This window comes from Vulpes vulpes, chromosome 15 (genome assembly GCF_048418805.1).
Source record: "Vulpes vulpes isolate BD-2025 chromosome 15, VulVul3, whole genome shotgun sequence".
Classification (NCBI taxonomy): domain Eukaryota; kingdom Metazoa; phylum Chordata; class Mammalia; order Carnivora; family Canidae; genus Vulpes; species Vulpes vulpes.
The window spans coordinates 47573130-47593573 of record NC_132794.1 but is presented as its reverse complement, the minus strand read 5'-3'; the positions used below and the strand labels follow the sequence as shown (position 1 = coordinate 47593573).

At 36.4% G+C, this 20444-nt stretch overlaps 1 protein-coding gene across 1 annotated transcript in view; it reads right to left on the bottom strand.

The window, feature by feature from the left end:
* The window catches only part of KNL1 (kinetochore scaffold 1), a 64258-nt gene that overhangs the window by 25250 nt on the left and 18564 nt on the right, over positions 1 to 20444 (bottom strand). The window contains exons 6-13 of the mRNA XM_025998325.2: positions 15782 to 15834; positions 15503 to 15536; positions 13246 to 13280; positions 9654 to 9706; positions 3917 to 8848; positions 1532 to 1655; positions 1042 to 1109; positions 570 to 668 (exon numbers count right to left, since the gene is read on the bottom strand). Of these exons, the coding sequence (XP_025854110.1) occupies positions 570 to 668; positions 1042 to 1109; positions 1532 to 1655; positions 3917 to 8848; positions 9654 to 9706; positions 13246 to 13280; positions 15503 to 15536; positions 15782 to 15834 (5398 nt within the window). The remainder of the gene's footprint in view (positions 1 to 569; positions 669 to 1041; positions 1110 to 1531; positions 1656 to 3916; positions 8849 to 9653; positions 9707 to 13245; positions 13281 to 15502; positions 15537 to 15781; positions 15835 to 20444) is intronic.

Genomic DNA, 20444 nt, shown 5'->3' with positions numbered 1-20444 from the left:
ATGAGAAAAAAATAAAATTTTACCTTATCAAAAATCTATAATATTTTTAAAAAATCAATTTTCTGTTTTTAAGTAGGCTCCATGTTGAAGCCCCAACGCAAAGCTTAAACTCATAAGCCTGATATCAAGAACTGAGCTGCGACCAAGAGTCATGTAGCCAACTGAGCCACCTAGGCAACCCCTCCTAAACCCAATTTTAATGCTAATCACAATGTATTTACTGTAGAAAAACTTTCTTTTCCTTTTTTAAAATTTTTTAAAGATTTATATATTTATTCATGAGAGAGACAGAGAGAGAGAGAGAGAGGGGCAGAGACACAGGCAGAGGGAGAACCAGGCTCCTTGCAGGGAGCCTGATGTGAGACTGGATCCCAGGATCATGACCTAGGCCAAAGGCAGATGCTCAACCAATGAGCCACCCAGGCATCCCTAGAAAAACTTTCTGTAGGAAAAAATGCTTCCTTAGATTCTTTTTCTATTTTTGAATAACACTTATTTTGATACAGTTTGATAAACAAGTAAAATACATTTTAACTGAGATAACTATTTTGCCAAGAAATTGCACTTACTTTGGCTGGGAGATTGCTCTGTCGGGGTTTCTGTATCAAAATGTGGACCTGAAGAAGTATAAAGAACTCCTTTATTGTAATTTTCCCATCTTTGAGTTTCTGAGGAGAGAAAAAAGTTTGCACAATTTTCAAAGTGAGCTCATTTTACTATAACCACCCTATTTTGTTTCTAAATAGCTCATAGTATTTTGCATATATTTGTGGAAATATCCAAATATTTGTAAGCTATACACGAACAGATTTTTATCTAATTTCTTAAGGTTATTCAGTAACAAAAGAATTGATAAACAACAAAACATAGATCTTCTAACTGCGATTTCTAATCCATATGATTAATTACCATGCTGGGTTCTGAACAAAAAAATCTAATTTTCTGTATAGATGAAACATATCATAATTTAAAAAAAAATTAAAAAGTGAAAACTAAAGAGGAAATATAGTTGCATTAGAAATGAAAAATAGTTTGACATACCTCCTTCAAGCTCTCTTCACAAATAGTGTCTCTGAGAAACTGTGATTCCATTTGACTATTGTGCTGTGCTAGAAGTAAGGTAAATTCAGGTAATAAACTAATCAAAAATAAACTGTAAGCTTAATTTTAATTATCATTCAGGCTTTTGTGCAGTTCATGATCTTGTAGCTAGATCTTTTTGGGAAAAGTCATTTATAGGGCAGATTATGCTACCGTTTTAGGGCCCCATTTAATATTTCTTTACTAATTATAAGCTTCTTAAGGAAATTACCCTTTATGGTCTTAAGAACATTACCCTTTATGCTCTGTCATTTCTCAATTTCTTAAAATAATTAAGAATTAAAAATAAATTAAAATTATTTTACTTGTCAACAATGTATAACTCCCAAAAAGCTTACATAAATTTCAAATATTTCCTGAACTGAAATACATTTATTACTAGTCAAGTAAGCAGATGACTTCTATTATTTAGCTTTCATAAAGATCTTACTGCTGAAGTCCAGAGAGGTCCCATCAGCCTTTATCGAATCCAGAGAACTGCTGCAACTAGATGGGGTTCTGCTCAGGCTGTTAGCATTTTTATCTATATCCCCTTCAGCATGGTGATCAAAAATCTGAAATAATTAAGGAACATTATTAGCCTAAAGTTACGACTCTTTATACTTACAATAACTGTTTGTTGAACACTAACAAATACTACTTCAACATAAAATTTATCTATAATTTATATGAAACCCCTTAGTAACGAACTAGAATAGTAACAAGCAACTTATTAGGCCTTTATTTTTTTTTTAAAGATTTTATTTATTTATTCATAAGAGACAAAGAGAGAGAGGGGCAGATACATAGGCAGAGAGAGAATCAGGCTCCATGTAGGGAGCCCGATGTGGGACTTGATCCTGGGACTCCAGGATCATGTCCTGGGCCGAAGGCAGGCGCTCAACTGCTGAGCCACCCAGGTATTCCAACTTATTAGGCCTTTAAAGTTTCAAATAATTTTATTTTAATTTTTTAAAAAGTTTATTTTTCTTAGTAATCTCTACACCCAACCTGGAGTTCAAGCTCATAACCCTGACATAAGGGTTACATGCTCCTGTGACAGGGCCACTCTAGGTGCCTCTAGAATTAAAAATAATTTTATTTAAGAATATATAGAAATCAAAAAAAAAAAAAAGAATATATAGAAATCAGCTTGTACATTATACAATATGAGCAAATTGTTTCTCAGATGTCTAAGTTAAAGCCAGATCCTATGAGCTGACAAATGTTGACCTACTCAATTATTCAACTACTAGCCACCAGGGTCAGAGCTACCACACTGAAATAAACCAGCACAGAATATTGGCTATTCAAGGGACTTGTGATAGAACACAAAGAAACTTATTTCCAGGATTTAGTACTTCTTTCCCCAGATGACCAAGATACTTTTGGCTGATATCAAGTAAGTGATATGCTGCTTTTACCACTTTAACCATTTGACTTTACAGCCTTAAATGCCATTTTCATCTACCTATTTACATATTTTTTTGAGGACAATATATCCCTTATCTAAATGTTAGAATGTACTCTCCCTAGAAAAGATTTTTCTATAAATTCCTACTGATGAATTCCCAGCACCTAAACAGTACTCAGGACACAGGGGATATTCAATATCTACTGAACAAAAAATACTCATTTTCATAAAGTCTGTTCAGTTATAAATTATTTTAAAAGATTTTATTTATTCATGAGAGAGACAGGCAGAGACACAGGCAAAGGAGAAACAGGTTCCATGCAGGGAGCCCGATGCAGGACTTCATCCTGGGACCCCAGGATCACACCCTGAGGCAAAGGCAGCCGCTCAAATGCTGAGTCACCCCAGTGTCCCAATTATAAATTTTTTTTTAAATCACTGATACTACTGTCTCAAAACTTCACAGATGAACCATTTCCTCAGGACCTCATCTTACAGAACTACTGAAATACTTTTCTAAGCTTACTTGTCTTAGTTTTTTTTAAAATATATTTTTAAAAGATTTTATTTATTTATTCATGAGAGACACAGAGGGAGAAAGAGAGAGGCACAGACACAGGCAGAGGGAGAAGCAGGCTCCATGCAGGGAGCCCGACATGGGACTCGATCCCGGGTCTCCAGGATCAGGCTCTGGGCTGAAGGCAGGCGCTAAACCGCTGAACCACCTGGGCTGCCCTGTATTAGAGTTTAAACTTTGTTTTCTATGAACCTGATATTTTCTTTTCTTTTTTTTTTTTTTTTGAACCTGATATTTTCTAATCTTCATTTCTCCACCTGAGTTACTCAGTTTGAATGACAGCTTTTATTCTCTCCAAGTTGTCCAAATGAGTGTTCTCTCAACTTTTAAAAAGATCTATGACTTCTTCCATAAATTCGAAACCTCACTTCTTCACCTTGAGATACTGGGCTTGACCCAGGCATTTTCTCATCCACTAAAGAAATGGATTCTCAGATTTTACAAATCCTCATTAGCCAAGAAAATTCAGGCAAGCTTTTCTTTATGCACTTTACATAACAAAAAGGCTTTTTACTCTCCAGATATTTAGATTGAAGATAACTTTTCAAGCTACATATACCCTGCCTAGAGAGTCTCCTATGCAAAACTATAATGACAAATTACACAATTTCAACATTAATTTTTGTTCTATTTCCTATTTCATTTTTTGTGATGATTTGTCACTTCAAATTGTTTTTACGTCTAGCTGTTAGTCAAGTAATTCCTTAACATTCCAAATAGGAATATTTCTCTAGACCTATAATAGGAAATGACCAATTCCTGCTCATCCAAGACTAAAATTAAAATTCAATACTCATAACTTAAAAAAAGACCCACCACATTCCTTAGTTTAAGACAGAGCTTACCTCCTGATCTTGTGTAGTATCACTACACCTAATCTCACTTTTCCTGATTTTTTTCTCATTCTGAATATCATCATCTTCTTGTACCCAGGTTCTTTTTTGGTTACTGCAGATTTCTCGTATTTTATTTTCAGATGGTGGAATCCCTTTTTGATATGTCTCAATCAAAGCCTTTTCCTCAGTTTCTATGGTAATAGAATCTGAGGAATTAATCTCACCAGGATATATAGGAAAGTTTTCCTCATTTATATACTGAGATGGACTTAAGGTCAGTTTAGTTGCAACAAATTCAATGCTTGGCTCCTTATTGAAGACTGGCTGAATTTCTAAGTGATTTAAATCAGTTGTGTCTGCTTGAATCTGCTTCAGGTCATTAATACCAGTGACACTACAATTTCTCTTGTTTGGCAATCTGGGCAAAAATATTCCCAAAGAACATCTCTTCACTTTATCTTTTACAACTGTCTTGAGTGGTACAGAGTTGGTTTCAGCTCCATTATGAGAAATTTTGCTTTCTTCATCTCTATCATCTTCAACATTGCTGGGCGCTGTGTTAATGTTCTGTATTTCTGTAGCTTGCACTATACTCATATGATTGTGTGCCTTGTTTATTAATGCAAGTATTTGCTCTGGAGAAGATGGAATATGGGGAGTTTGGAAATCTAAAAATTCTTCAGTTTTTCCATTCAAATTATTCAGATTTGATCTGACACTATTAAAACTTGCAGTATTAGATGCAATTACAGTATCTGATGCTTCTCTAGAATTAGTATGAGTTTGAATAACTTGCTTAGTCAAGTCTGAATTACTGTGGAAATCTGTATTACATTTAGCTGTCTGAGTATTTTTCCTCAGCTCATTTTTACAGACTATGGTAAATTGTTTATCATTGTTGAGCATTTTGGCCTCGTTTTCACATGTGGGTACAAAGGAATTTCCTATAACAATATTTAAATTCTTATTTCCAGAATTAGATGATATTGTTTCATCTTTATTCAAAATTATCCGTCCTTGTTGAGGTAATGGAGGTACCTGGCTTGAGAGATGAGGCTGAGAAGTAACACAAACATTATCATTATCAACAACAGTCTTCTTTAAATTATGTTCTGTGGTATCAACAAAGCCCTCCATTTGATCCTTTGGGGGTTTAAAGGATACTCGATTTGAATTAGGTTTAATCATCTCTGCCAGCTCCTGACTATCTTGTAAAGTTTGATTAGCTATTAGATTCTGGGACTCCTTAATCATATCTTGATCTTTAAGCACTGTTGTAACACAGTCTAACTGTCCATTGGTATTGGTTTGAGTCACTTTTTCTTTCTTTAACAAAGAACAAGCAGAGGGAGGCAGTCCCTCAGGTTTCAAGTAATATTCATTGGCTAAGTCCTTTACATAAAAAAGATCATTTTGCACTGGGCAGTTACTGGCTTTCTTATCTTTATCACCTAAGGACATGACATTCCCCTCCAAATTATCAAAACAGGAAATAGCATTTGGTAAACAGGAATAATTATCACTGGATTCACACGTAGCAGTTGCTTGACTGTTAGTAAAGTCCATGTTTCTTCTATCTGTACTATTTAACTGACAGCTTCCAATTCTGGCTTTTTCCGGTATATAGGTCTGGTCTACTGCCAATGCTTGTTTTTCAGTGATTTCTTGAACAGAGCTACCATCATTATGAAAAGAAATACCCAAGGGTTTTCCTGTAGCTATTCCAAATTTAGGGCACTCTTGATTAATTTTCTCTGTATCTTGACAGTCAATGAAAACAGTATGGGACTCGGTGACTTCCAGATCACCATGATTATCAACAAACATTACAGTTTTATCTATGGGCCTAGTAGTTATTTTATCCGGTGAGACAGTTTTACATTCTAACGCAGTCGTATGACTTCTAGTCATCTCCATGTCATCCTGCCCACATGAATACAAAACAGTTTTAGAAGCTCCTGTCAAAGGCACCAAATGGGAATCCTGTCTGTCTTCTGGGGCACCTTTATAGTTTATTTTCACTGTACAACTCTGGGTGATATCCATAGCATCATCATTTTTAGAAAATGCAGCAGTCTTGTCATTTTTGAGTCTAAGGCTTTTCCTTCTCTGACTTTTGTCTGATATAGTGTCATTCAGAAATTCAGGCTTTTGTACATCTTTGCCATTTTTCCAAATGGTGAATTTAGATACTTCCATGTTATCACCAGCTATAAATCCTACTGCTTTCTCTATAGGACCATTATTAGACCATTCCCTCAGTAGTGTTAGCTTATTGACGTTTGCTGCTAAATGGTCACTTTCACCATTTTCCAGAAAGGAAACACTCTCCTCAGCAGAAGCAGGTGTCATTTTTGGCTTTTCTATGCTTTTTCTTCTTTTGGATAGTTCCGAGTCAAGTTTGTCTATACTCACAGTCCTCTCCTTTGCTTGGTAGTCAATGAAAACAGTGTGAGACTTTGTCATTTCCAGTTCATTGTAATTATCTACAAACATTACAGTTTTGTCCATAGGCCTACTGGTTATTTTATCTGGTGAGACAGTTATACATTCCAAGGCAGTTGTGTGACTTTTAGTGATCTCCACGTCATCTTGCCCACATTCATACAAAACAGTTTTAGAAGTTCCTGCCAAATGGGAATCTTGTTCAAGTAATAAAGGTTTATGATTTATTCCCACTGTAAAAATCTTGGTGATATCCATATCATTCTCATCACCCTCTGAAAATACAATAGTCTTATCAACTTTTTGTCTGCCAATACTTTTTCTTCCACAAATTTTGACATCTTGCTTTTCATTCAAAAATCCAAGTTTCTGTATGCTTTTGTCCTCTATCACATCTAGGTTATCCTTAGAAACAGATATTCCTGTTTTTTCTATAAGACTTTTACAACATTTTTCAACTTTTATAGCTGTCTGTCTGTTTGCTGTTGTTAGCAGACTGTTAGTATTTTGTAGATTAGTCTTACCCAATTCTTGTATTTCAGAAGGACTAAATCCAATGACAACAGTGTGACTCTTGGTTAGATCCATATTTTGTTCCTCCTCTGAACAAATAATTGTTTTGTCATGAGAATAGTCAGGTGATGGATTGCCTACACTCTTCCTCAGTGGCTCAGGCAGTTTAGAATTCTGGCCTGGCACAGATTTCATTGCGTAACTGTTAATAGCAATATTATGGTTTTTCATGTTAGACTGTCCTAATGAAAATGACTCTGTAGTAGGAAACAAAGATTGCTCACGTGGAACAGTATTTCTATTATTTCCTAGTGCTACTTGTTTCTCAAGACTTCTATCAGAGTATACTATACTATGGCTTATTGCTAGGTCTTGATTAATATCAGCTGATTGAGGAGAATCTTTATCAACATAAGGTGCAATCTTTAAAACTTGAACTTTTTCTTTGCCCCCGGTGTCCATTGGGATGTTTTTAGATATTATGTCTGGCTGCTGGGATGGTTCAGTACGACTTTTGGTCATTTCTTGCCATTCATCTGAAGGGCTTTTGTTGTGAGAGAGAAATTTACTGGTATTCTCAGATGTTACATTGTAAGATGTAAGTGGAGCTTGACTTCCTAAGTTAGTTGTGTGACTTTCAGTCAAATCCATATCTTCACCTGTGAAGATTTCAGTCTTTTTGTCAGTCAATGAAATAGATAAAGAGTTTGCCAGGCTCTGCTGTAATCTTCCCTTAGATATATGAGGAACTGAGCTACAATTTATATTCATTTTCCCGTCCTTTGATATGGTTATGAGATTTTGGAGCATTATTTCTTTTTCAGATATTGATGTGTCTGCTTTCTGTATATTTGTCTGATCTTGTTTAAAAATCTGATTATCTATTGCAACTGTATGACTCCTTGTAATGTCCATGCTATCCTCTCCTGAATAAATAGTTTTCTCTGTAAGAAGAGAGATGGCATCTGGATTGGGATACATTTTAGAATAATTATCATTCTTCAGCAAATTCTTCTCTTTTCTCATACCCGAGAGACACGTGGTCAGTTCCATGGCATTATTACTGCTAGAATAGAAAAATGTCTTATAATCTTTAGTAGCTGGGCTGGAACATATAGATTCTGGGATTATAGTCAATGTTTTGGCATCTTGGTTAGAAGTCTGTGTGCCTGTGTGAGTTTCTGTCCCTGTAATATGACTTTTGGTAATATGTATTTCACCATTAGGGTTTAAAGGGGTTTGAAAAGGAATATTCAGTTTATTAAAGATTGTCTTCCCTCCTGGAGCTTTAGTTCCATAATCTGTCATAACCTCCATCATGACATTCTGAGTTTGATTCTCTTTATTAGATGAATTATCTGCTGAGGGTAAATTCTGTATAGTGTGGTTAGTTGTCAAGTCCATAAAATCACTGCCATAAATTGTAATATCATCACCTTTAAATTCCCTTATGCTGGCCTTACTGGATGTGGGAACCAAAGTCTGAATATTGGCTGTATGACACTGAGTGAAATTCATCCCATCATTTTGTTCTCCGAAGATTCTAGTTGTATTACTACTATTTTCATCTACCCTAAGAGATACATGCATTTGATGTACAGAAGAGGCCTTCTTTGTTTTTATGGGATGAACAGATATTTCAAAATTTTCTTTATCAGGTCCTGTAGGAAAAGCATTAGATTTTCCTGTTTTCAATCTTTTTATGAAGTCATTAAAATGTATTTTCTTTTCTGAAGAAGTGCTTTGATCCATGGAAAAATTTAATTCTTTTTTCATTCTTGAATCCTTAGTATGGAGCTTTAAGTTAGCCAGAAATGATGCAGTATCTATCTTAATGGACTTTTCACTTTTAGTACAATCTAACAGGTCTTTGGTAATCATTACGGTGTGACTTGCTGTTAGGTCCATCTGGTTTTCATCTGAAAAGATGACTGTTTGGTCATTTGCAGGTTTCATTTCATGGTTGTGTTCTGTAATTGAAATCTACAGTGAAAGCAAAATATAGGAGATCAGATCAAATGCAAAGTTTCAGAAAGGTTTTTACAACATGTACTACATCAGAGTACTTAATATAAACAATCCTCAAAGATGGTTTCATGATACACTGGTTTGTTTGAATCAGTGTGGTATGTAGCATGTAATCTGTTATTACATTTTTTTTCAAAGTCTGTAAATGCTTTTAGTGTTTTTGGATAAATTAAAAGTTTCAAGGTTAATTATACATCAACTAGAATGACTAAAAATGAAAAAGACCGAGAATATCAAATACAACTCTAATGAAAATTCTAATTACTATATTAGGTCATTCTAAGTAAAAAAAAAAAAAAGGACTTAGAGCTAAGAGCATGATGGCTAATTTATAGTACACTCTACTCTTGGAAGTTGGGTTCTCTTTGAATCTTAATGCAGTGGTTTTATTTGTAAGGAAACAGTCTAATTCCTTGCTACTCAAAGTATGGTCTGTGAAGTAATGCACTAGTATCATTAGGAGATTGCTGGAAGTATAGAATCTCAAGATGTGCCGGAGATATACTGAAAAGGAATCTATATTTTAACAAAATCCTGCATATGCCCATTATAGTTTGAGAAGTCCTGACATAATCAATATATTTCCTTATTTAAACTGGCAATAATTAAACTGCCCTTAGTTAACTGAAAAGGTAGGAAGTTTTCCAGTCTATGCTGGTTGACTTTGGTAAGTAATCCCTAAACAATGCCATAACATTATTTTTTGTGTGTGTTAACTATAAGGGAGAATAAATGAAAAGGCACATGCATGAACTCCTACCTCTCTCTGTTGCATCTGAGTCTGAATAGGAGCAGAAAGCAATGTGTTCATCCCTATTGAAAAGGAGGAAAAACTACAGTCAATAACAAGAATACATATATCACCAAGAGCCTGCTTTTTCTTTCTGTAGGTTCTTCATCATTTATGAGTATTTATTGAAGTTTTATCAGTTACTGAGGCCTTCATAAGGGCTTAGGTACTAAATTTCATTAAGACTTCTAATTGTGGGATCCCTGGGTGGCGCAGCGGTTTGGCGCCTGCCTTTGGCCCGGGGCGCGATCCTGGAGACCCGGGATCGAATCCCACGTCGGGCTCCCGGTGCATGGAGCCTGCTTCTCCCTCTGCCTATGTCTCTGCTTCTCTCTCTCTCACTGTGTGCCTATCATAAATAAATAAAATTTAAAAAAAAAATTAAAAAAAAAAGACTTCTAATTGTGGGATCCCTGGGTGACGCAGCGGTTTGGTGCCTGCCTTTGGCCCAGGGCGAGATCCTGGAGACCTGGGATTGAATCCCACGTCGGGCTCCCGGTGCATGGAGCCTGCTTCTCCCTCTGCCTATGTCTCTGCCTCTCTCTCTCTGTGTGTGTGTGACTATCATAAATAAATAAAAATTAAAAAAAAAAGACTTCTAATTGTCCCTTGGAGCATCTAAGTGGCTCAGTTGGTTAAGTCTTCAACTCTTGATTTTAGCTCAGATCCTGATCCCAGGGTTTTGAGATTGACAGGCAGCAGTCTGCTTCTCTCCCTCACCTTCCCACATCATGTGCTTCCACTGACCCCTGTCTCTCACTCTCTCAAATCAATCAATCAATCAATCAATCTTTCATTTTTTAAAATATTTTATTTGAGAGAGAAAGAACATTAGGGAGGATAAGAGCAGAGGGAGAGGGAAAGAAGCAGTCTCTGCCAAACATGGAGCCCAAGATGGAGCTCGATCCCAGGACCCTGAGATCATGACCTAAGCCAAATTCAGAAACTTAATGAACTTAGCTACCCAGGCACCCCTACATAAATCTTAAAAAATAAAAACTTATAACAGTCCCATTTTAGGGACAGAGAGATCTAGATTATTATATTCTCTATGTGACTGAAATTTTTTTCAAACGTAATTTTAAAGGGGGAATTTTAAAGGTAGAAAGTTTGGACTTCTTTCCCCCTTCACTTCTTTATTTTTACTCCCTGGGTAGTAGAGGTTACATGGTAAAGAGTACTAATTCACAAGACTGAAATGTCAGAGTAAGATTTTGAAGCATCCTTTATTCTATGTTAAGGAATCTAGATATTACCATGATGAGACATGCATTTTATAAAAAAACTCCAGAGAAGGAGAAAAAAGTAGATTCAAGAGAAGATAAACCAATTAGGAGCTGCTGTCATAGTGCACATACAAGCAAGTAAGAATCTCTTGGTAAGAGAAAATAAGAATGGAAATAGAAGATTAGACTCAGCACATTTTAGAATTGAAATATAAAGATTTAGGTAACAGACAGACTTTGGAAATAAGGAAGGGATTGAAGATGCTATAATAAAACAGGAAATACATTTTATAATACTTAAGTTTAAAGGCAAATCTCTAGAATATTTTAAAAATGTTTTTATTTAAATTCCAGTTAGTTAACATATAGTGTAATATTACTTTCAGGTGTACAATATAGTGATTCAACACTTCCATAAAATGCCCAATTCTCATCACAAAAATCTTTAGAACATCTAAAGAGTTTATGGCAACCTCAATTGAATATGATGAAGTAATTACAGGCTTTTTGCTAAAAATCTTACTTATATATCAAGCTTCCACACTTATTCAAAAATATTTACTCAGAACCTATTATGTGTCCCAAACTCAACTATCTACACTAAGGCACAAAGAACGGACAGAATTTCTGGACTCAGAGTTCCTACTTTAATAAACGAGCCAGAAGTAAATATCTAAGATAAGATACAATGTGATAAATTCTTCAAAAAGTGAGAAATAAAGGGGTATTATGACATTACAGGACTGAGCGACCCCTTGGTTTTGTCAGAGAAGTCTCCATTTAAGCCAGTACAACTTAATGTGTGGTGCCAGTCTGTGAGCTGCTTGTTACCAATTCATGATGAAATAAGGAGCTTCCAGCCAATGTAAATTATGTGATATTTCCTTCATCAAGAAAGCTTTGCTAAGAAAAAAATGTCAGTTAGCTAAACAGTAGGTAACCGCCATAGATGATTTACATTCTAATGCAAGGTCTTTTTCTGTCATGGATTATAACAGTTTGTGGACTAGGTACTTTTTTTTTTTTTTTTAAGACTTATTTTTTTAATAAGTCTTTTTTTTAATTTTATGTATTTAAGATAGTCACACAGAGAGAGAGAGAGAGAGAGAGAGAGAGGCAGAGACACAGGCAGAGGGAGAAGCAGGCTCCATGCAGGCAGCCCGACGTGGGACTCGATCCCGGGTCACGAGGATCGTGCCCTGGGACAAAGGCAGGCGCTAAACTGCTGCGCCACCCAGGGATCCCGGTACTTTGTTTTTGTTTTTTATTTTGTTAAGATTTTATTTTTAAGTAATCTCTACATCCAGTGTGGGGCTCAAACTCACAACCCTGAGATCAAGAGTTGCATGCTCCACCAACTGAGCCAGTAAGGCACCCTGGATTTGGCTACATTGAATAGGAATGAAGTTAGGCTAAGTAAAAAACTAAGTTAAATGAAAATGAGAAGCTGATAGGCCACTTGGAGTAAGAAGGGCACTTCAGAGAGAAAAAAACATCATTTGTAAATGGATACAGGAAGAAAAAAATCAACATGGGGATCTGTAAATACTTCTTCATAAGCTAAAGCTTGGGCTAAAGATGTAGATATCTAAATATCTAATGGGCAAGAGATAAAATGGGAGAAGAGCTTTCAAAGTCTATGCCAAAGAGTGTTTTATCCTATAAGCAAAAAAGTGTCATTGAATAATTTTAAGTTGGGAGGTAATATCAGATTTAGAAATATGTAGAATGGATTAAAGGGATAAGAAACTAAATCCAGTAGCCCATGAGAGAATAATGAATAATGAAGACACGAACTCAAACAGTGGCAGAAGGAACGGAGAGGAGGTAACAGATTTGCAAGATATTTAGGAGAAAGAATAGAGTGAAGTCCAATGGATATGCGGAATGAGGAAAAATTTTTAAAAATGACTCAATTTCTGACTTGAATGAACGAGTGGGAATCCAAAATAGAGAAAACAAGTGGAACAGCAGGTTTAGCAGAAATAATAGCAAGTTTGTGAACTTTCATATTGAAGTTTTTATTTTTTAAAGATTTATTTATTTATTCATGAGAGACACAGACTGAGAGAGAGAGAGGCAGAGACACAGGCAGAGGGAGAAGAAGGCTCCTCACAGGGAGCCGGATGTGGGACTCAATCCTGGATCCTGGGATCACAACCTAAGCTGAAGGCAGGCGCCCAACCACTGAGCCACCCAGGCGACCCTTGAAAATTTTGTGTAAAGAACAGAGCTCTCTTTACATTTTTTTCCTTAGTTCTTTTACAAATTACTTTGTATGAAATTTGGATGAAGAAAAAGTTATGTGGTAAGGAAAGTATTTTGGTCATACTCACCAGTAATCTCACAGGTTTCTTCTGGCTTCTTATTCCTAAAAATTAAAAAGTATTTTCAAAATCTATACCCCAGACAATTACCAAGAATCACAACACTTGAAAGAGCAGGGAAGGTGAAAAGTTTTTGTATGGTGACTGGCAGAAAAATACAAAGACATCTTTAAAAAGATTCCTCTAACTCTGGCAGAAAAAAATTACAAGGTAAAGGACCATTTTCAGAATGGTCTTAAGGTTTTGTTAATTTCAAGGATACTATAAAAATATACTTAGTACAGGCTTTTTTTTTTTTTTTTTTAAAGAACAACCTACAAAGCAACTCATTTTCTAGAGATATAGCTTTAAAAAAAAAGTAAATAAAAGGAAACCCCAAATGTCCATCAATAGGGAGCTAATTGTTGATGCAGACATACAACAAATTATGAAAGACTGAGGTACATCTACATATAAAAATATGTAGGGATCCCTGGGTGGCACAGCGGTTTGGCGCCTGCCTTTGGCCCAGGGCGTGATCCTGGAGATCCGGGATCGAATCCCACGTCGGGCTCCCAGTGCATGGAGCCTGCTTCTCCCTCTGCCTGTGTCTCTGCCTCTCTCTCTCACTGTGTTCCTATCATAAATAAATAAAAATTAAAAAAAAAAAAATGTAAAGTGGGCAGCCCCGGTGGCACAGCGGTTTAGCGCCCCCTGCAGCCCAGTGCATGATCCTGGAGTCCCGGGATCAAGTCCCACGTCAGGCTCTCTGCATGGAGCCTGCTTCTCCCTCTGCCTGTGTCTCTGCCTCTCTCTCTCTCTCTCTCTCTCTCCATCTCTATGAATAAATAAATAAAATATTTTTAAAAATTAAAAAAATAAATAAAAATATGTAAAGTACTATAAGACATATTATTATTTTCATTTTTGTCTTTTTAAAAATAAAAATTAAAGATAAACATGCACTTGGATATACATTTAAGTTTTTGCAAAGACAACCAAAATTACTGGGGCTTCTGTGTGGCTCAGTCAATTAAGCATTTGACTCTTGATATCAGTTCAGGTTTTAATCTCAGGGTCATGAGTCAAGTCCCATGGTGGGCTCCACACTCAGCTGGTTAACTGCGAGGAGCCTAAACTTTGAGAGTTTTCTGCATTAGTATATAAAAAGAATCTTTTCTTCCAGTTCAACAGTAGTCAATTACATGGAAAATTTTTATTTATTTAACCAGTTCGGTACTGATAGATCATTAGGATCTTTTATATCCTTTGCCATGAGTAACCGTTTATGTTCATCATTTTAAACATTTACAAGTATCTTAATGAAATACTTTCCCAGACATGAGATTACCAAGTCAAAGGGCATGTGTATTTAAAATTTTGAATGATACTGCCAACTGCCTTCTTCAATTTATATCCACTAGCAATGAGCAACTTTTACCCTATATTCTTTATTTTTTTAAAGTTCTATTTATTTTATTTTTTTTAATATATATATTTTTGTTGGAGTTCAATTTGCCAACATATAGCATAACACCCAGTGCTCATCCCACCAAGTGCCCCCCTCAGTGCCTGTCACCCAGTCACCCCAACCCCCCGCCCACCTCCCTTTCCACTATCCGTTGCTCGCTTCCCAGAGTTAGGTTCTCTCATGTTCTATTTTTTCATTTGAGAGACACAGACAGAGAAGAGAGCACGAGCAGGAGGAGGGGCAGAGGGAGAGGGATAAACAGACTCCTTGCTGAAGCGAGGCTGACACACAACTTGATTCCAGGACCCTGAGATCATGACCTGAGCTTAATCGACTGACCCTCCCAGGTGCTGCTTACCTATATTCTTAACTGATTAGATGAAAAGTTGTATCTCAATAATAATCTAACTTTGTATTTCTCTTATGATGAATGAAAATAAGCATCTTTCCATTTGTTCAAGAGCAACCTGTATTTATTTTTCTATATATTAACATGATAAGAAAAACTAATGAAAAAAAATCTGAATATTTGGTTTCATTGTTTTGCACTAAATGTTGTACTTAAGGATTTATATGTGAAAGTAGAATTTCAACACTCTGTTAAAAGGAAAATCTGTACAAGTGTGTTAGCACACACTCATCAGATACAGCAGTATATTAAATTCGGCAAAGAATCTGTTTTCTGAATTACTCCTAAGTATTCTACAAAAGAATCACAAAAATAAAAGCAAAAAGATCATTAATTTAAAAAATACTGCATTTGATAGGAATAAACAGCTTTTCAAATATAATTTGAATCACATTTTCTCTACTTACTGTATATATAGAACATTTTCTCCTGCTTCTGTTTCTAAAAATAAAATAAAAATTAAAACTTGTTCAAGGACACACTGATAAAGCATTAGAAAAATTGCATAAGAACATTAACAACAATTAAAAAAAAAAATTAACTATCCACCTTACTTTCTGCCCCCCATCGCTCAAGCTATACTTTTTAAGCAATAAGATAAACAGTTTTATCAATTACCTGGTTAGACAGCCACACCAAAATTTTAGAGGAAACAGATTAAGCAGGGATTGCAATAACATATTTACCTGCAATTTCTGACTTTCTTACTATTTTCATATGAGACTCTGTCTGGAATACTCTAGAAAAGAAAATACAAATTACTGAAAATCTGCAATTTTTTAAAAAATATTTTATTTATTTAATCGGGGAAGGGGTAGTGCGGAGGCAGGAGAGAGCCCCATGCACCCATGCAGCTTGAGGCCAGGCTCAATCTCAGGACCCGGAGATCATGACTGACCTGAGTTAAAACCAAGAGTTGGATGCTTAACTTACTGAGTTATCCAGGTGCCCCTGAAAGACTGCAATTTTTATTTTATTTATTTACTTATTTATTTATTTATTTATTTAAAAGATTTTATTTATTTATTCATGAGAGACACAGAGAGAGAGAGAGAGAGAGAGAGAGAGAGAGGCAGAGACACCGGCAGAGGGAGAAGCAGGCTCCATGCAGGGAGCCCGATGTGGGACTTGATCCCGGGTTTCCAGGATCAGGCCCTGGGCTGAAGGCGGTGCTAAACCACTGAGCCACCCGGGCTGCCCCCTTTTTTTTTTAAAAAAAAGATTTAAGACTGCAATTTTTAATTAGAACCCTATGGTGTTAATTTATAGTCTGTTTTGAGATACGTAAAGAGAACCAATTTCAGCTTCCTATTTGCTACGTCATCATGTACTATTAATATTTCAAGTGCCAAAATTTATTCACATCAAAATCTGTTGCTTTTTTAAAGAACTCTGACAAAAATCATTATCCTCTCAATAACCTAAAATATTTACTTTATTCAACAAAACATTTATTAAGCACTCACTATATACTTGATGCTAAATACCAGAGTCTGATACATTATCTTTGACCTCAAGGAGTTTTCTCTGTAAGCAAGAGCTGGAGCAGTGATTATGAACATTACTTCACTGACTTTTGTTATTAACAGTTCAGATAAGGTGGCATGGACTACAGAGGAAAGGATCTCTTTTCATTGGTATGATTAAGCTTCTGGAGAAGCAGCATTTGATATCAGACTTAAAGAATCTGGCTAGTTCATTTTCATTCTAATATTAAGTATCATTCATTACTGGGAAGCTATTCTTAATAAGAAAGAAAATTTAGTTTCAAATACAAAAAAAGCAATGAACATTTACATACATATTGTGTGACAAGCATTCTATTCTTTATATACATATATTTTTAATTATTACAACAATCATCATGTTATCTTACAGATGTAGATTTTATTTATTTATTCATGAGAGACACAGAGAGGCAGAGACAAAGGCAGAGGGAGAGGCAGGCTCCATGCAAGGAGCCTGATGTGGGACGAGGTCCGGAACTCTGGGATCACGCTCTGAGCTGAAGGCAGACGCTCAACCGCTGATCCCCCAGGTGTCCCTACAGATGTAGATACTGAAGGTCATAAAGTTTTTTTTTTTTTTAAGATTTTATTCATTTACTCATGGGAGACAGAAAAAGAGAGAGAGAGAGGCAAAGACACAGGCAGAGGGAGAAGCAGGCTCCATGCAAGGAGCCCGACGTGGGACTCGACCCAGTAACTCCAGGATCACGCCCTGGGCCGAAGGCAGGTGCGCCAAACCGCTGAGCCACCCAGGGATCCCCCATGAAGTTCATAAAGGTTAAGTAATTCCCAAGGTCATATACCTAATAAGTGGCAGAGCCAAAATGCAAACTCAAATCTGTCTGACTTCAAAAACTGAGCTTATAACTACAAAGCTATACCTGACACAACTTTTCTTCAAATGATTTGCAATAGAAGACTTTTTTATTCAGTATGAGCAGGATCAGTATAGTTGTTCAATTAATTTTAAAAATCTTTAAAATAAGGAATCATGGGGCACCTGAGTGGCTCAGTGGTTGAGCATCTGCCTTTGGCTCAGGTTGTGATCCTGGCGTCCTGGGATTGACAGGATTGAGTCCCACATCCGGCTCCCTACAAGGAGCCTGCTTCTCCCTCTGCCTATATCTCTACCTCTCTCATGTTTCTCATGAATAAATAAAATCGTTCAAATAAAATAAGGAATCACGACTGATCCACACACAACTTAAATATTTAAAAGAATTAAAACACATAAGTGGGTTTTAATTTACAAATCTTTGAATGTCAATCTGATATCTTTACTTTTGAGTGGATCTACTAGTACAACTTTAGTGTATTTAATATCCCAGAGCCATTTTAAGAAAGTTAGTAAAGTAAGTAGATTATATCCAAGGAAAGGAGAGAGTGGACTAGGTTTAAAAGCATTTGGGAAGGGTTATCAGAAGCAGTAGAAAAAGCAGTAGACTAGAAATCAGGAGACCTATAATTGTGGTTCTGTCATTACCTACATAATCTTCTCACTAAAATAGAAAGAGTTTGGGGTATTTTTACTTAATTACTTATTTAGTAGGCTCCAGCTCAGCATGGAGCTCAAGGCAGGGTTTGAACTCACAAGACTGAGATCAAGACCTAAGCTGAGATCAATCAAGAGTCAAACACTTAACCGACTGAGCCACCCCAGTGTCCCATAATTTATTATTATTTTTAAAAAATAAACTCTACCTCCAACACGGGGCTTGAACTCAGGACTCTGGGATTGAGACTGAGTGACATACTCTACTGACTGAGCCAGCCAGGCGCCCCAGGGTACTTCTAATTTTTAATGTTCCATCAACCAAAACACAAATTTAAGTAGAAAATGCTGAGTTTTCTTATATACCTATTTGTATGATATGGATAAATAGGAAAATAATCCTATCCCAGTTACCCTTATTGTTTCCAAACTTCCCTGTTGACTTCTTGGAACATGTTTATTAGCCAAGTTCATTATAAAACAAACAAAATAAACAGGATAAACAACACATCTAAGAAAAAAAAGGAAAACAGGAAGAAGCATTGTAATAACAATAAGATAGACTCAGAAAATATAATACAGCCTAATCCCACAAATAATTAGAATAATGAGAGGAAGAGAAAATACCAACAATGTGAAAAACACAAGAAGTCATGATAATATAATGATTAAGAATAGTCTGGGGATCCCTGGGTGGCACAGCGGTTTAGCGCCTGCCTTTGGCCCAGGGCGTGATCCTGGAGACCCGGGATCGAATCCCACGTCAGGCTCCCGGTGCATGGAGCCTGCTTCTCCCTCTGCCTGTGTCTCTGCCTCTCTCTCTCTCTCTCTCTGTGACTATCATAAATAAATAAAAATTAAATAAAAATAAAAACAATAATAAAAATTGTTCCATCTTACTTATTAACATCAAAATAAATTCTAAATAAGATATATAAAAAATGAACCTATAAAAAGACCAGAAGAAAATATAGGTGCCTTAAAAACATAGGAAGACCATATAAAAAATTAAAACTTTTAACACCAGAAAATATCCATTAAACAAAATTAAAACAGGTTAAAAAACTTGCAATACAGATGAAAAAGGGCTTTTATCTATCTCTAACAGTTAATGACTTTAACAAGTTAAAAGAAAAAGACAAGTATTCACATCAATAATTGTTAGTAAGCCTTCTTATATTTTATTTTTTATTTTTTTAAGATTTTATTTATTCATGAGAGACACAGAGACAGGCAGAGACATAGGCAGAGCAAAAAGCAGGCTCCCTGCAGGGAGCCCAATGCGAGACTCAGTCCCCAGACCCCAGGCTCATGCCCCAAGCTGAAGGCAGATGCTCAACCACTGAGCCACCCAGGCATCCCGTGAACCGTCTTATAAACCTTAATAGTTGAAACCAGAAACAGACAAGACTGCTTAACTCATGCTTTAACTAAAACCCATGTTTTCTCTTTAAAAAAAAAAAAAAAAAACTATTTGAAAGCACACAAGCAAATGTGCAAGCAGGGAGAGAGGCAGAGGGAGAGGGAGGCTCCATACTCAGCACAGAACCTGACATGGGGCTTGATCTCACAATACTGAGATCATGACCTGAGCTGAAATCAAGAGTCAGATAGATGTTTAACCTACTGAGCCACTCAGGCACCCCCACTATTTTTTATTGCACTTTCTTGAGGCATTGATGAAGATGTTTTGCAATGAACTCAAAATCACAAGATACCAGACCAGAAAAGCCTTGATAGCAAATAGAATGCCTAGAAAACAACACTCCACATGTCTCCTTCCCTGATTATGAGCATGGGCTGAACACATACTGATCCCTACTCATGATCACACGCTGCCTGCCTTCTTGCACATACACCCCTGAATCTCTCCCTAAAAACTCCAGGTGTCCATCTTGTGGGTACAGAGGTCAGTTGTTAAGGCTTGAGCCTCTCACCTTCCCCAGCTGCCAGGACTCAAAATAAATTTCTCCCTTTCTCTTTTCCAAAACCTTGTCTCTTCAGTAATTGGCTTCTCTTGTGAAGAGTTCATCCAAGTTTACTGGGCAGCAGTGTTGGCAAAACCAGCCAGGAGCTAAACTTTCAACTTGTCCAGTCCCCTCCAGATTCCCTACGATGGAGGAATTGGCTGCCACAATGAGCCGGGGTTCACCCATTTGTTTCTTAAGTTAGCAGTTGTGATAGATCGGTAGACTGATAGATTTGGTAACAGAATGGCCTAGAAACAATGACTAATTCAAGAATAAGGAGAACTTAAGCATCCAGATTGTGTTTTCTAAATGTTATTTCCTACTAAAAGGAATTATACTTGCTTGTTGGAAACATGGCTAATTTCAGGTCTGATCAGAC